This window comes from Perna viridis, chromosome 2 (genome assembly GCF_037379345.1).
Source record: "Perna viridis isolate PV_CMFRI_1.1 ecotype Kerala chromosome 2, ASM3737934v1, whole genome shotgun sequence".
NCBI lineage: Eukaryota > Metazoa > Mollusca > Bivalvia > Mytilida > Mytilidae > Perna > Perna viridis.
Genome location: NC_142446.1, coordinates 22,513,517 through 22,530,059, shown reverse-complemented (window position 1 = coordinate 22,530,059; position 16,543 = coordinate 22,513,517). Strand labels below are relative to the sequence as shown.

General features: G+C 33.0%; 1 protein-coding gene across 1 annotated transcript in view; it reads left to right on the top strand.

Annotated features, from left to right (window-relative positions):
* LOC148624091 (dual E2 ubiquitin-conjugating enzyme/E3 ubiquitin-protein ligase BIRC6-like) overlaps positions 1 to 16,543 on the top strand; it is a 64,781-nt gene that overhangs the window by 22,286 nt on the left and 25,952 nt on the right. Inside the window, exons 23-34 of the mRNA XM_088566586.1 lie at positions 363 to 502; positions 3,658 to 3,765; positions 4,148 to 4,413; positions 4,753 to 4,980; positions 5,434 to 5,617; positions 5,831 to 5,989; positions 7,503 to 7,737; positions 8,711 to 8,903; positions 9,984 to 10,127; positions 13,716 to 14,135; positions 15,038 to 15,165; positions 15,495 to 16,444. Of these exons, the coding sequence (XP_088422712.1) occupies positions 363 to 502; positions 3,658 to 3,765; positions 4,148 to 4,413; positions 4,753 to 4,980; positions 5,434 to 5,617; positions 5,831 to 5,989; positions 7,503 to 7,737; positions 8,711 to 8,903; positions 9,984 to 10,127; positions 13,716 to 14,135; positions 15,038 to 15,165; positions 15,495 to 16,444 (3,155 nt within the window). The remainder of the gene's footprint in view (positions 1 to 362; positions 503 to 3,657; positions 3,766 to 4,147; positions 4,414 to 4,752; positions 4,981 to 5,433; positions 5,618 to 5,830; positions 5,990 to 7,502; positions 7,738 to 8,710; positions 8,904 to 9,983; positions 10,128 to 13,715; positions 14,136 to 15,037; positions 15,166 to 15,494; positions 16,445 to 16,543) is intronic.

Below are 16,543 nucleotides of genomic sequence, written 5' to 3'. Positions count from 1 at the left end.
ATTAGTTTTTGCTAATCACAGTCAAATGTGGCTAGGAAAAAATGAGAACTAACCACTTAGGCTACTAAAAGCTTTAGTCTATTGCTTACACAGTTAGAATTAAAATTCATTTTTCCTTATCTTTTTATCTGGCTTCCAATTTTCCATCAATATTAATGTATTTTTTTCAACAGATATTTGTATGATATTAATGTTGCCTTGTTTTGATGTTTTGATATGCAAACTATCAATGTAATTTACATTTACTTGTGTTGTTATATTGCTATGTGCAGTTAAGGTTATCAAGGAATCTGCAGAAAATATCTGAGTACAATAACAACAGTAATGTGTATTAAGTGTAATGTGTACTGGTATATTTACAGGGTATTTGTGTTGTTGGTAGCTATGGGACAAAAGTCTTTGGCAGGACCATGTGCCGTCACAATACTAGAGAGTTTGCTAGACATGCTAGCTAAGGTACTTTCCCCTGTGGTTACGGGCCAACCAGCTGCTAACCAAACAGGTTTGTTTAACTGACAATATATAACTGTGCAGGTTTTTGTTAATTTATGGGTATACACTTGGCGGTTTTTCAGGCCTTACCTTATGTCACCAGTTTATCCCAGGACCTTACCTATTGTTTCTGAACACTACACCAAAATAAAGTCATATATAATTCCTTTTATATCATTCAATACATTTTTCATAACCAGAAAATATGTTTCTGGCAATTATTCAGCTCAATAATATTCTATTTTTTTCTTCTGCAAATAAAATAAAGATCTAGTCTTTAAATCTTAGCCTTGAAATATGTTTAATAATAAATTTGCAGTTAGTGAATGAAGTTCTTGTAGTAATGTGTCATGAAACATTTAACGTGTGAAGCATGTTCCATTTAACATACTTATCAGTCAAAACACATTCTTATCAATAATATCTTATAATTAATAAATAGGAAGTCACAAACAGTGATTTTAACCATTCACTAAAATTGGTATGAAAATTGAAATTGATCAAAAGTTTGTAGTTTTGGAAAATCTTATATTCATCAAGGAAATTATTTTCTCAAGCTGAAATTGGATTTATTTGAGTATAATTACAGTGTCAGATAAATATTCTGTTATTGCAGTTTTTCTTGAATTTAAACGCAAACTAACTTTTGAACAGGTTTGAAAATTTGAGAAAAGGTGAAATGGAACAAAATTTGTAAATGTGAGTGAAGTTGGATACTGTTTAACTATTGCTGAGGCCAAAAGAAAGTATGTCTGTTTATGGTTACCTGACGGACACTTTTTTTAGCTCACCTGGCCAAAGGCCATGTGTGCTATTGCCATCACTTGGCGTCCGTCGTCATCCGTTGTTGTCGTTGTCGTTGTCGTCTGTCGTCATTAACAATTATACAAAACTCTTCTCTGAAACTACTTGACAAATTTGAACCAAACTTAATATAAATGTTTCTCTGAGTGTCCTGCATAGAACTGATTTGGGGATTTTAGATTCATCGAAAAACATGGCCACCGTTACTAAAATAGACCATAGTGCTCAGACAGGTTTTTTTTCACATATATCACCTAAGCCAATAGGTTTAGCTAAATTCTGACAAAAGTGTTAAGCATGATGAGATCTACCTCTGGTCAAATTTTGGTTTTAATCTGTTAAGCCATGTTGGAGTTATTGCCCTATTTCAACGATTTTTTGCCATTTTTAGCTCACCTGGCCTTTGGCCAGGTGAGCTATTGCCATCACTTGGTGTCCGTCATCGTCGTTAAGAATTATACAAAACTCTTCTCTTCTGAAACTACTTGACTAATCAGAACCAAACTTGGTATGAATGTTCCTTGGGGTATCCTGCATAGAACTTGTGGGGATTTTTGATTCATCAAAAAACATGGCTGCCATTACTAAAAATAGAACATAGGGGTCAGACAGTAGTTTTTCGCATATTTTATCTTCTAAACCGTTAGGTTTAGCTGAATCTGACTAAAGTGAGAGTGTTCAGCATGATGAAATCTATCTCTGGTCAAATTTTGGTTTTAATATGTTAAGCCATTTAGGAGTTGTCCTTTTTCAAGGATTTTTGCTATTTTTAATGTTATTTCTTTCCAAAATCTTCTCCTCTGACACTACTGGACCAATTGAAACCAAACTTGGTATGAATGTTCCTTGGGGTATCCTGCATAGAACTGATGTGGGGATTTTGATTCGTCAAAAAACATGGCCGCCATTACTAAAAATAGAACATAGGGGTCAGACAGTAGTTTTTCGCATATATCCCCTAAACTGTTAGGTTTAGCTGAATTCTGAGTTCAGTGGTAAAATATTTAGTTTTGAATAATTCATATAAACATAACAGCAAAGTACATTTTGAATACATAGATCAGTTTTTAAAAAATAAATAATAATACAGTGTGGCAGGTTTTGACATAGGACCTATTTATTTCATGTCACACACACTAAATACAGCAAAGTTCCTGGGAAGAACACTGCATTTAATCTGAAATTTTATACATGCTACAATTTTAAGAATCAAAAACCTGAAAATGTTTTCAGAATTTAAATCCATTTTGATGTGTAATCAAATTCATAGTTAGAACTTAGGAAATTGTAAAAATAAGTTGATCTACAATAGTATTCCGATAGTTTCTTGATTTCACATACATGCATTTGTTAGGCTGAAAACTTTCACATGAAATGGACAGAAAATGGATTTGGAGTGATATTACAAATACATGTAAAATACAAGACTTTTATTCATAAGCTGACTAATATCCAGATTTTACAACATGACCTTCATTAGTAGAAATATCAGGCGTTGTAGCAAGTGCATTTTGTATACTTGTTTTAAGAATTGTAGATTTGATTCCATCAATCAAACAACAAGCAAATTAATTGGTAGGTTGAGCATTTCAGTAAAAAGGGAATATTTAGAATGGAAAAATAAGTATTTTTAAAGTTTTTGGGGATAAACAGAAATCATCTGTCTTTGTTCAGTCTGTCACACTTTTACAATGATAACTCCTCGTAAATCTCTTGAATGATTTATATGAAATTTGGTAGGAAGATTATGTATCATATGTAGATGTTGTTTGAAGAAAACTTATGTTTGATATCTTCTATAATGAAATAATCCAGCTGATGGGTTTTGTGTCCTTTTTACCTGCTCTATATATTTTGATGCAATGTGAAAGTTAATTATCATACATGTATGTAGATGTGTATAAACTTGATGGAGGAAGATAATAAATGTAAGATTTCTGTGAGGGGAGGTAATCAAACATAGAGGTTTTTATGTCAACATTTGTATATGCATACCTAAACTACACAACAGGGTTTTATGAACTTTGTACATGTACATAAGGTAAGGCATATCTAAAGGTGCATGAAAGAATGTAATGATTGTTGGGTCCTTGTAAGGGGAAGTACTCCAACTTATATTTTAACATGATGAAAGCCCAAGTGAAGCATGGTATTCTTCAATGAAATTGTTTGCTCACAGTAGTTTGCTTTTTTCTGACATCATTAGTTGTATGTGGTGATGCCTTTTACAAAATACTAGAACAATGAATGAGCATTTATATGTAAAATCTCCAAATTAAAACCAATCATTGATACATATTTTATGGAAGGAAATTAAATAGTATTGAAATGGTGAATCATGTTTGTTTATATATGTTTCAGGATTGATAGATTTGACACTGGTCAGTTGGATTCTATTGTTTCTGTGTAGAAATCTGGAACACACTAACTTTTCACAAGAAGAAAAGGGAGCTTGTGCAAAGCCATCAGGTATTTCTTATTCTGCTTGATTATTTTGTTCTAGGCATTTTGAAATTGTGTGGTAGTTTTATGCCATTAGACAATTGTTCATGGAACCAGTGTTATTTTGGAAACAGAACTAAGAACCAATTGAAATGAGGGTCAAAACCATTGTAAAGCATCATCTGATAATTTGTATTTTACATTTTATAATATGTTTTGAGTCTTAAATTGTATTAGTTCCCCTATATTACATGTACTGTAGCTTGAGAAATTGCTTTACTTTGTCATTCAGATAATTTCATTGTTATATGCATCAGGTAGATTCTTGATGAAGAAGTTGTTTGAGAAATAAAGGTAGAAGATTTTTCTGCCACATAAATTGTATGTTATTGTGATGTGTTTTCTTCAGGTTCTGGTTTACCAAACAGATGGAATTTCGTCCAAGGGGACCATTGCAACAGTGGAAACAAATCCAAGTCTAAATCAGCCAAAGTTTATCGCTGGTCCATGCACAAAAGACTACAACATCATAAAAAGAAGTTGATGGACTTAGAGCAGGCTCAAAAAACTTTCTTTTCATCTCAGATAGAAACTCCCAGTCCCAGTGGATCTAACACACTGCTTAAACAGCAAGAGAAACAGTTCAGGAAAGAACTATCACAGTATGCTACCAAGGTGAAAACAATATACATCTACTCTTATTTTATATCCTTCTGTAAAACCTGATTCACCATGTAGTACTGTATTTTATATCCTTCTGTAAAACCTGATTCACCATGTAGTACTATATTTTATATCCTTCTGTAAAACCTGATACACCATGTAGTACTGTATTTTATATCCTTCTGTAAAACCTGATGCACCATGTAGTACTATATTTTATATCCTTCTGTTAAACCTGATTCACCATGTACTGTATTTTATATCCTTCTCTAAAACCTGATTTGGTTGAACAGCTTTATTTGAACATAATATAATATATTTACAATGATGAATGAATATTTTTCTTCTTAGCATCTGAAAGATGTGATTCAGATGAGGAGAAATGATGCTGAAGTTCTGAGGAAGTTGACCAAAGGGTCAGAGAATGGTAATACTGGTAAGGGAGGAGATGATGATGATGCCTCTGGGGCTCTGGTCCTTTCAAAAGAAAAGACACTCAGAGTAGTTCGAGGACTTATGGCACTTCTGCTGAATATGGATTTCACATGTAATGTAGATCTCTTCCTTGTGACATGTAAGGTAATTAAAACTTCTATAAAAGAACTCTGACCTATTAATTAATATTCACATTGTAAGAGCTTAACGTTCAATTTTGTTATGCATATGTTTTCTGGAAAGCTTTATAAATTACAAAAAAATATATTCAGATAATGTCTGAAGTGATCTGACTGTCAGTTCTTATTATAGATACAAGTGGTTTAATATATCATAGATTAAAATCTTATTAAAAAAAATCGCACTAAAGTCTTACTGTTTGCATTGAAGTTCAGAAACAGAATTTATGCATTTAGTGGAGAAAACGACAATACTACATATCAAAAACAATACTATGAATTCTTGATTCCATACTACAAAAAAAACCATGAAAATTTGTACCCCATTGATAATGAAACCACAGTAAGTCCCAAAAACTTCAATCATTGCAGTTCATCACAGAACCCTGTCTCATTACTGTGACATTTTTCCTTTCAGGTACTGGCTACAATATGTGTAATGACGAGACCAGCTGTCACCCTCTCTGAAGCTATGACACAGGAACAGTTAGAAAAAATGATACTTTTGGCATCCAACTTAGATCTGAACTATGGTAGTGTTAGCTGGGGTGGTCCATGGGCTAGACACTCTATTACATGTCTTCTCCAGGATATACTCGATGGTAAAGATATTAGTCAAATTATTTACTTAACTTATTGAACAATAAAACATAAAAAAGGTAGAAGAAAAATGTTTTGTGCTTTGTGGTGAATGTCCTAAGTTATGAATAGTCTGGTTTTGCATCAGTTTACTTAGTACTGTGTTTATTCAATATTTGTGAGTTTGCCTACTGTGTTAATATTTTATTTGTAAAATCTACACTATATATCTGTAGGTGAGAAGTTTTACCCCTCTAACACACAGACAGATATTGTTGATGATTTAGTATCAGCTATGACAGATGAGAGTTTACACCACAGTGGTAGTCTACCATCCATGTCTACACTTGATGAAACTGAACAAGATCAAGATCAGTCTAGCGGTGAAAATAATGGTAATTTTTTATCATAAAATCTTAATGTTTACATGTATGAAAGAAGAAAAGTAGTAAAAAACATAGAATTTGTTTCTTTCTTCAGTATATGTTGTGCTTCTGTTTGAAGTATAAAGGATTTCGTACAGGTCTAGAAACCTGAAAAGTCATGAAATCTGTATATTGTAGAGGTCATGGAATCAATAAATTCAGGTGAAAGTCATGGAATAGTATTTAAGTTTTCTTCCAGCTATGTTAAAATTATTATTAACTTTTAAATGCTATATGTTAAAATTATTGATAAATCTCAAGATTTTAGCCTACATGCATCTGCTTGTTGAGGTTGCATTCTGTTCAAATGATACTTTTCAAAATTCTCAGTCATTGAGGGTATAATACAAGTATAGAAGGAACCAGTTGCTTTCACATACTCATAAATAGTTGAATAACAGTAGTCCCAATGTTGCACCCCGTCATTCCCATAACCAAGTAGAGATATACCAATTTGGTGTTTAAAAGCTGAATGGATCAGAAGTAGACTTAAAACTACATTTTTGATTATTCATTGTAGGGTAAATAAATTCTGACTAATAACTATCGGCCCTAATATAGCTAAATTTTAAAACAAAAGAAGCATTTTTTGCACCTGTTTACTTTCACTTTACTGTTTTTTTTTTTAAAAAGAGAATGTTCTTATTTCGTTTTCACCTTTGGTTTATTTTTATGTTACTTGAGTATATAGGGGCAAATCTTTTGCTGTACCTGTGTATAATGATGTTTTGGGGCTAGTTGCAGCCTGTCCTGTGGTATGAAGGTTTCCTAGTCGTTCATTGAAGACTAAAAGGTGGCCTTGGGCTGACTTTTTCATCCCAATGGGTTGTTAAATTTTTTTATTGGCATATTCTTGGGGTTGTACTTGTAGGGTCAAAAGAAATCCAGACTTAATATTTTTAGTGCATTGTGCTGGAAAAAGGTGCATTAATGTTAAATTATTTGACAACTATGACTACAAAGATTGGCTTGTCTTAGGACAAACCAAATATAAATCAAAAATGCTCATTCTGTAGGAGAGAGATGTATTATGGTTTAGGAAACCTTGTAAACTCACAATGTAAGGTATACAGTTGATTGCATAGAGCATACTGCTTGATAATCAGTTGTTATTGATCAATTTTCTTTTGTATGTCCATTTCTTTATTATATATATGGTCCGAAAGTGTTCTTGTTACATGTTATAGTTGAAAAAATATTACCATTCACTTGTGGTAATCATTATTTATTTTATGAATGAACTATATTTTTGAAAGGGAAAACTGTGTTTTACCTACATGTAACATGCTTTGTAAGACTGACAAGAATCTTGTCATGGAGAAGTCGTGAAAAAAAAAATGTGTATGAATCATGAATTACATGAAATTTCAGAATTTTTGAAAATTCCTAAAACTGCAGATTTTCTAAAAAAATATGAATAAATATCAAGGGATAAATTTTTTCCTAGAAGAAAAATGCACATTACCTATAACAATCATTTCAGATACAGAATCAGATTACAAAGATGAATCCAAAATGTCATTTGATAAGGAATCATCACTGATGGTAGACTTATTGTTAGATGAGAGTGAATATGATGATGACACTTCAGTCAAGCTCCATGAGTATGTAACAGGAGAGGCACTAAAGCCATCACAAACCCCACCGCATTATAACATGTATGACATTACAGCTGCTACACAGAATGGGACTGTAGAGATTGCACAGGGTAGCATGATGTAAGTATTCATTTGGTTTTATGTGTTTGCCCGGACCAATGGTCCCAGTGAGCTTATGCCATCACTTTTGCTTTTCAGATTTTACTCAACTACATTGTATGCCCTGACCAATTTTAACCAAACTTGGCATATATAAATTTAAAAAATCTTTTTTTGGTTTTACCTGTTTTAACAAGATGGCCACCAGAGGCCATTTAAGCTTCTGATTGGCCAATTTTTGAACCAACTCCTCTGAAAATACATGTGCCAATGTTTTGAAACTTGATAGGGTTAATGACTTCAATGCCCTCAACAAACGATCCAATTATTCACAAATGGCCACTCAAAGCTGTCATTGAAATCCTACACATTTTGACCTATATATTTGCTTTTACTGAGCAAAAGGTGACCAAACTTGGCAGAAATAATAAAAAGGTCAACCTTAACTGATAAAATTTTGGTTCTGCTTGATTAAACAAGATAGCTGCCAGAGACCATTTAAGCTTTGAACGATCAAATGATATGACGACATGATTGTAAGTTCTCCAGGTGAGTGATTCAGACTCATCAAAAAAATGTTTTGCAATACTGTCTTTAGTTAATATATTTAACAAAAGACACATTTGATTTCCTAACTGGGAGTAGCCATTTTTGGCTCAATTTTACATAGTGAAAAGCAGGTTATAGTATGAAGAATGTTTGTAGGGAGAGTGGGGAATTATTTTTGTGACCCCTTTTCTCAGCAACTACTAATCCCAGCCTCTTGATATGTGGTATCCAGCATCAGATATTGTGGGATCCGATTTCAGACCTGTCAGACATCAACTTTCTGTGTAATAAAGTTCTGCCATTTCTGTCTTTGATCCATTTTTGAAAGTATTAACTCAAGTGACTCCTCAGCAGATTCATAATAAATATCCTACAGTGACACTTATTTTATAGGTTTTCTGTCTATCATCTGTATTATCATTTATATGTTTCACTGAACTTACAGATCATCTGAAGCAGAGAAGACTAAGATAATTTTAAAAAAGATGTATGCTGATAAGGAAAAGGCAGAGCAGATTGGTGGTATAGGGTCTAGTTCAGGATCTCTCAAGTCTGTTGCACCCCCTCAAGGAATGTCTACAGCTACAGATGCTAGGCTGGAATTGGGACTGGAGACACAGGCTGAGCTCAAACTCAAGGTACAATGTGATTTTTAACATAAAATAGCATGTAAATATAGAACTAAGTAATTTATTACAGCTGAGACAGAAATTTTCACCATAGCACTTGATGCAGTAGTGGTGATATACTTTGTCAGGACCTTCAGGACTCAATTCTTAATTATTTTTTTTTTCATCAATAAGACTTATGTAGCAGTCTTTATAAAAATAAGGTTAGAGGTAATTCATTCATGTCGAAAACCCACCACATTTACTTTTAATTCTAATGCGCAGAAACACTTACAGGCCACATAACCTGTTTCAGTTTGTCACTCAGTTGTTTCAGTTTTGAAATTAAAATTATATACAACCAGTAGATTTGTATGAAATTGGCAAGAATTATTGTTATTGATTTGGTTGGTTTTAGTTGGAGATGATGTATGGTTTTCTCAAAAATACAGATCTAAATATATATAAAGGACTATTGTTCAGTAAAAGTATAGTATAGACTTAAAAACTTCATTAGTTCGATGGGTTTTTCTTCACCATGAATCCTATTGTCATAAGCAGTGTCTGAATTTTATATGGGTTGGTACTTGAAGTCATTGAAAAAGACCATCGGAACTGATGTTGTCCTTTTTATCAGACATCACCATCAAAATGATTTCAAATTATTAGAAACTATTGATTATGTTTACAAAAGTGTGTAGTAAGCTGATATAAAATTATTTGGTAGGTAAAACAATGAATCTAAAAAATTATTTAAATCACCAATTAAAACTGAAATCCTTGATGTTAGATGAATGTATTACTTACTGTTTGTCTGATATAAGAATTTTGTCAGTTTTTATAAAACCAAATCAGCTATAGGAAATGGTTTTAGAGCTGTGTTTGAAATTGAAGTTTAGCATAATTAGAACAATTTAAAATTTCCCTTAGGCAACAGGTTTAAAATTAGTATCAACATAGGCTTGGTGAATTTCTCATAAATAGTGCCTATCAGTTTACCATTGATTTTGCCTATTGTTAAAAGATTCATAGAATATGTTCGAATTAAATGGCGCCAGTATTTATGTTGTTTCTTTTATCTTATTAAGCTTTTTGTTTTATTTTTTGAAGGTGATGGTGTCCTTGCACACAGAAAATGTTCAACAAGCATTTGCCTATGCTTTACCTACCAACATACCTGTCAGTTCTCATACAGATGCATACTCCTCTACTGATGAGGAGTTGATTGATTCCAGTGTTTTTGTGTCTCAACAGGTATGGAGCTATTAGCTTTTTAAAATTTTTTTTTTTGCTTGACAGAACAAATACATGTACAGTAGAGTTCGTTTATAACAAATCTCAAGGGACTGTCTTATGGATGTTATATACATTACTTATTATATCAGAAACTTTTTGTCCCCCCGCGATGCGTCGTGAGGGGACATGGAAATGCCGGGCGTCTGTCATTCGGTCTGTCTCTCAGTCCGTCCGTCCGTCTGCGTTTTCTGCACTTTTTTTGTTCTGCTTTTACCAAATAAATTTGTTTTTGGTATGTGGCCTTATTGTGAAGAGTTAAAAATTTCAGTGAATTTACAGTTTTCCATCACTTGGCATCAATTAACAATTTCTTCAAACATCTTCTCTGAAACTACTGAATAGATTTGCACGAAACTTATAATGACTGTTCCTTAGAGTATCCTGCACAAAATGACCTTTTGGATTTTTAATCGATTAGAAAACATGGCTGCCATTACTAAAAATAGAACATAGGGGTTAGACAGCAGATTTTTGCATATATCTCCAAAACCATGAGATTTTGCGGAATTCTGACAGGGTAAAAGTATTCAGCATGGTGAGATCTATCTGTGGTCAAATTTTGGTGAAAATCTGTCGACCCATGTTGGAGTTATTGCCCTTTTTGGTCATTTTTTTGCTGTTTTTGGTGTTATTACTTTCAAAAAATCTTCTTCTCAAAAACTACTCTACTGAATTCAATGAAAGTTGTAATTTTTGTATTTTAAGGGTATTTTTAACAAAATTAATGTTTGGATTTGTGATCAGTTAAAAAACATGGCCGCCGTTACTAAAAATAGAACATAGGGGTCATACAGTAGTTTTCTGCATATATCTCCAAAACCGTTAGGTTTTGCCAATATCTTCCATTGCTGAAATATCCTTATTTTAAGGCCTACAAAAGTCTCCAAGGGATCAAAGTTGTCAGACGACTCCATGTAAGGGTTATTGCCCTTGAGAGGTGAAAAATGACTTTTTCTTTTTTACAGTTTTCAGCCTATATCTTGAAAACTATGATAGATAGAATGAAACTTACATTGCTGAAATGGTTCTTATTATAAGGCCTATAAAAGTCTCCAGGGATCAAAGTTGTCAGGCGACTCCATATAAGAGTTATTGCCCTTGAAAGGCAAAAGGCCTTGGAAGCTATTGCCATCACTTGGCGTCCATTGTTGTCCATCGTCATTAACAATTATACAAAACTCTTCTCCTCTGAAACTACTTGACTGTTTAGAATTTCACATATATCTCCAAAATCGTTAGATTTACTAAATTCTGACATAGGTAAAAGTGTTCGGCATGATAAGCTCTATCTCTGGTCAAGTTTTGGTTTTAATCTGTTGAGCCATGTTGGAGTTATTGCCCCTTTTCAATGATTTTTGCTATTGTTAATGTTATTTCTTTCCAAAATCTTCTCTTCTGACACTGCTTGACCAATTGAAACCAAACTTGGTATAAATGTTTCTTGGGGTATCTTGCACTAAAGTTGTATTTAGATTTTTGATCCGTCAAAAAACATGGCCGCCGTTACTAAAAATAGAACATAGGGGTCAGATTGTAGTTTTTCACATATATCTCCAAAACCATTAGGTTTAGCCAACTTCTGACATGGACTAAAAGTGTTCAGTATGATGAGATCTATCAGTTATTAAAATTTCATTTTAATTTATCAAGCCATTTAGGACTTATTTCCTTTTTTTGACGTTTTTTTTCCTATTTTTAATGTTATTTCTTTCAAAAATCTTCTCTGACACTACTTGACCAATTGGAACCAAACTTGGTATAAATGTTCCTTGGTGTATCTTGCATTAGTGTTATGTTTAGATTTTTGATCCGTCAAAAAATATTGCAGCCACTAAAAATAGAAGATAGGGGTCAGACTAGTTTTTCACATATATCTCCAAAACCATTAGGTTTAGAAATTTTTTCGGGGTCAAAGTGTTCAGCATGATGATATCTATTTTGATCTGTTAAGCCGTGTAACGATCCTTATGATAAGTCCTACCAAAATCTTCTTGAGTCAAAATTTCTTGTTAAATTTATTGCCATTGAAAGAAAAAATTTAACCAGGTGAGCAATTCAGGCTCCTAGGATCCTCTTGTATTTTTTTTTTTTTTTTTTTTGCAGGGGGACATTGGAACGCTGTTCTTTTTTTTTCAAAATTAGGATTATCTTCCCCCCCTTTTTTTTTTAAAGTGGTATTATCGCTTAAGACGTAGCAATTTTGATGCATTTTTTCTAGCAATTTATTAAATAATTGTTTTGTAATTTATTATAAATGATGAATAAAGAAGAAAACCATTGTATTGGTTGCTGTTGTACTTGTTTTTATAAACTCACATACTTTTTCTTTTATCAGTGTACTAACCTATCCTTTCTTGTGGGGCTCCCCTGTGAGACCCTGAACAAAGCTAAGCATCAGGTGGTTAATCTGTTGCATAGTATCGAGATCAGTTCCTTTTTTTTTCAATTTTGTGAAGAATTTTATTATTAAACTTTTTCGAGTGCAGTAATTTACACAGCATATTCGACGGCTTGAAGCATGAAAAAACTATTGTTTTGATAGAACTACCAACAAACGTAATCATGAAATCAAAAGTGATAAAAGTTTCTGGGATGTTCTTGGGCTAAATCTTTCTATGGCTTGGGTGTCATTAGTTGATTGATATTTTACTGAGTAATAAAACAAAAACACAGGTAAGATTAGCCGATCTTACTGTGTGTTCATCAACCATGAAATTGTTGATTAATCAATAACCATGAGTAGCCAACAACTGGTGTCAGATGTTTACATAACAATTAAGTTGACCGTTCGTTTTATCCAGGTAAACTTCAGCAACAAATCTGTCGTCAGGCCTTAAGAAATACTTTGTTATATCCCTAATTTCGCTATAACAAATTCATTATATCAATCGAAATGCATTAGTTTTAAAACACTGGGACTTGGAAATTTGTTCTCATTCGTTATAAACCTGAATTCCTTATAAGCCTGTACATTATAAGCGAACACTACACTACTGTATACTACCAGAGTCCACTAGAATTATAATAATATATGTATAATGATTTCCTTTGGAGAACATTAATTATATTTTGCTAGTATGTCATTATAAAATGTACTTAAAATGAATGGTTATTTTTACCGTGTACTACCTAATGTATAAATTAGTTGATATTTATTTATACATGTAACTCATTTTATATTACTAAAATTTTGCTATGACTTTACACAAAATATGTGTGCATCTGTTATTATGGTTGTTGATATAAAACAGATTTATTTTTCTGATCAATGTTTTTCAGTGTTAGAAATTGCAATTTATGAAAAAAATTATTTTGGAAACAACAGATTTTATTGTAAGCAGGAACAAAAACTCTATCACTATTTGTAGGAACAGGATTTAATTTGTAATTTAAGCATTTTCAGTGCCCATATTGAAGTATGACTCACATATTGAAAACCATCAAAAAAGCATGTCATAAAGTGGTTTATTTTGAGGAAAATGTTAAAATTTTCAATTTTGAGAGCCGAAGAACATAGTTTGTTCAACTTACTTTTTTCTTTCCCAGGTTACATCTTCAGAAATGCTGAGTAAATGTTATGAACACTTGTGTAGACAGCTTGTGCCTAACAGAAACCACTTGGATGCTCTATTACAACTGTGGGTTACATTAAGCAGTGATATGGGACATGACAATGGTCAGATGACATTTGACCCAACTAGGACACCACTTATTCCTTTAAGTGAAGCAGCAGTAGCTAGTTTACTGAATGTGGTGGCTACCACACCAAGTATTCAGTTGTCAACATGGGTTCTTGTCTTTCAAACACTGTCTCTGCTAGCCAATCAGAAAGTTCCCTCACCGTCAGGTGACAAGTCTATGGTTGTTGCCATGATTGCAGACAGTAATTTGATCTCGGCAGTAATGAAATTCCTGTCTGGCACATCTGAACATGGGCCTCTTGCTTCTGCTGTGCAGTACACTCAGGTAAATGGTTAAATGTTATGAAGACAATGTCATGCTTTTTTCGGGGAATAGTTTTACAGTTATTTTGAATATATGAAAATGAATAAGCTGAAATTAGAGATAAGTTAAAATTAGTTAAACTCAATTTTGCTTACATGTATAAAAGATAGATAAGGTACAGAACTACATAATGCATACAACTGAAGAGGATCAGGGAGAAAAGTCTTCATAGTATGATTGCAATAGTGAAGATACCAATGTCTTCTGCTTTATTTATTTTTTTTTCATTTCTGCCACATTTGGGTGGGCTATATTGTTTTTATCTGGTTTTTCATTTCATTCTTCCCCAACACATAGTTTTTTGGACTTTTCTAAATTTTGGCAGATAGTGATCTGATTTTTATGTGAGAGCACATGAGAAGTTACAGATATAGTTTTATGATTTGATCTGCTTACTGATTTTTACCTATGTCAACAAAGGTGAAAGCCGGTCTGGTAGCTCCTTGGCTCTGTTGGCTTAAGGTGGACATACTTAGTGTAGTCTGTAACCAAACTGCCAGACCCACATATTTATATATATTTTTCAAAATTTGCACGTCATATATATATATATATATATATATATACATAATTGAAATGTGCACCTTCTGTTATAGAGAAATGTTATCGTTTTTTTCTTACAATTTAAGCATGCTTAAATAGGCCATTCAATCAATATTGGTCAAACTTTGCATTGGCTTTATTTTTACACATTTAAGCTGTTCCCCTCCTGTTACAGACAAATTTGACAAATATTGCTACAATTTTTTCAAATGCCTCTGATTTTGCAAATGTCTGTATTTGATGGTCGCATTTAAAAGAACTTGCATAAAAAATATATGTGTCAGATTGTGTGTGTATATCAACCGAGGTTTTATTTTTAGGTTGGACCATCAGCTACCAAGTACTTTTATGAGTTCTTGATGAGATTGCTGATAAGATGTCCACCAGACAGTCTGGGGCATTTACATGAGCTAATGCTCAAACTTGTATACACATTAACTGCTGAAAGGTATGATTGTTGAAAGGTTGAATAAGTGTTCAAAAAGGTTATCTTCTAAAGGTCAATTAATAGTAGCAAAGTTGTGATATCTTGGATAATATGTATTGTCAACTAGAAGTTTTTCTGCATTTCTGACTAATGATAAAATACTTTTTTTTTGTTGGATCTTGATATATCTTTTAATATTTCTACTGTATCAAGCCATTTAAAGTTATATAAAAAAGTTAATTTTTTATTCAGATTATTTCCATTTACCAAATTACAGGTACATGTGTATTTTGGTCTTAAAAAATTTCTACAGCCTAACTTAAGAATAATTTATTTGTACTGTATTTCAGAGGAGCATTTCATTGTGGATTGGGACCATTGGATGCACAATGCAAATTTATGGATGTAATTTTAGAGATTTCTTTCGAACAAGTTGATATAAGCAACGCAATTAGTGTCATAGAATCTATAAGTACATTAGTTCATCAGCATCTTATGACCCAGGAAAGGGTCACATGCAAGAGCTCTTCTGAGCAAAGTATTAATAGTCGATCATGTTTTGGTGGCATGTTTGCTAGTCTGCTGAGAGGTGGAGATTCTAAATCTGTCATGGGGGATGCTAGCCGTGATCTACTCATGTGTAGTTTGTTAAAACTTGTGAACAGTCTCATTCAGATCAAATGTGGAACTAGAAACAACTTGACAACAAATCTTCCTCATGATGTCACATCTGAACCTCGTGTTGCTACTAATATCAGTCTTTCAGAACCAGTAACTGATGCAACTAAATTGTCTCATGGTTTAGTGTCATCTGCTCCTACTGCCATGGTATCAACTGCTCCACTACTTACCATGTCAGATGATGACAAAAGCCAGCAGACTGATGAGCAGAAAACAGAAAACTTGAACAATACTCCTGCTGACCCTGTTTTTATTTATCTGACAGACATTATTCTTGGTCATCGACAAATAATGAGCAATTTGATTCAAGCCCTAAGCTATTGTAACAGTAATACTATGGCAGCAATATTGGGTAGTAGGGAGATTTCTAGTCACATGCAAGAAACATTTACAGGCGTTGACCCAGTGTCAGTAGGTGATATGATATATCAGATCTTAGTTACTCTATTGAGACACTGCTCAGAAGAGAAGTTAGTTTTAGAGTCATTGCTGCACTATATATCTGGCAGTTGTTTAGGATTGTCTGGAGGTGCATTTTGTCGTCTTTCAGAGCCTTTGTTATGGTTTGCATTGAGAGTATTAGATTCAGCCAAGTCTATTCATCAATTTCATGATATGAGTAAGTGTTCTTATCTTATAATGAATTCTTATTCTATGATGTGACAATTTTTTGCATTCATGAACTCAAGCACATTTAAATTCAGTTAATCCTTAATAA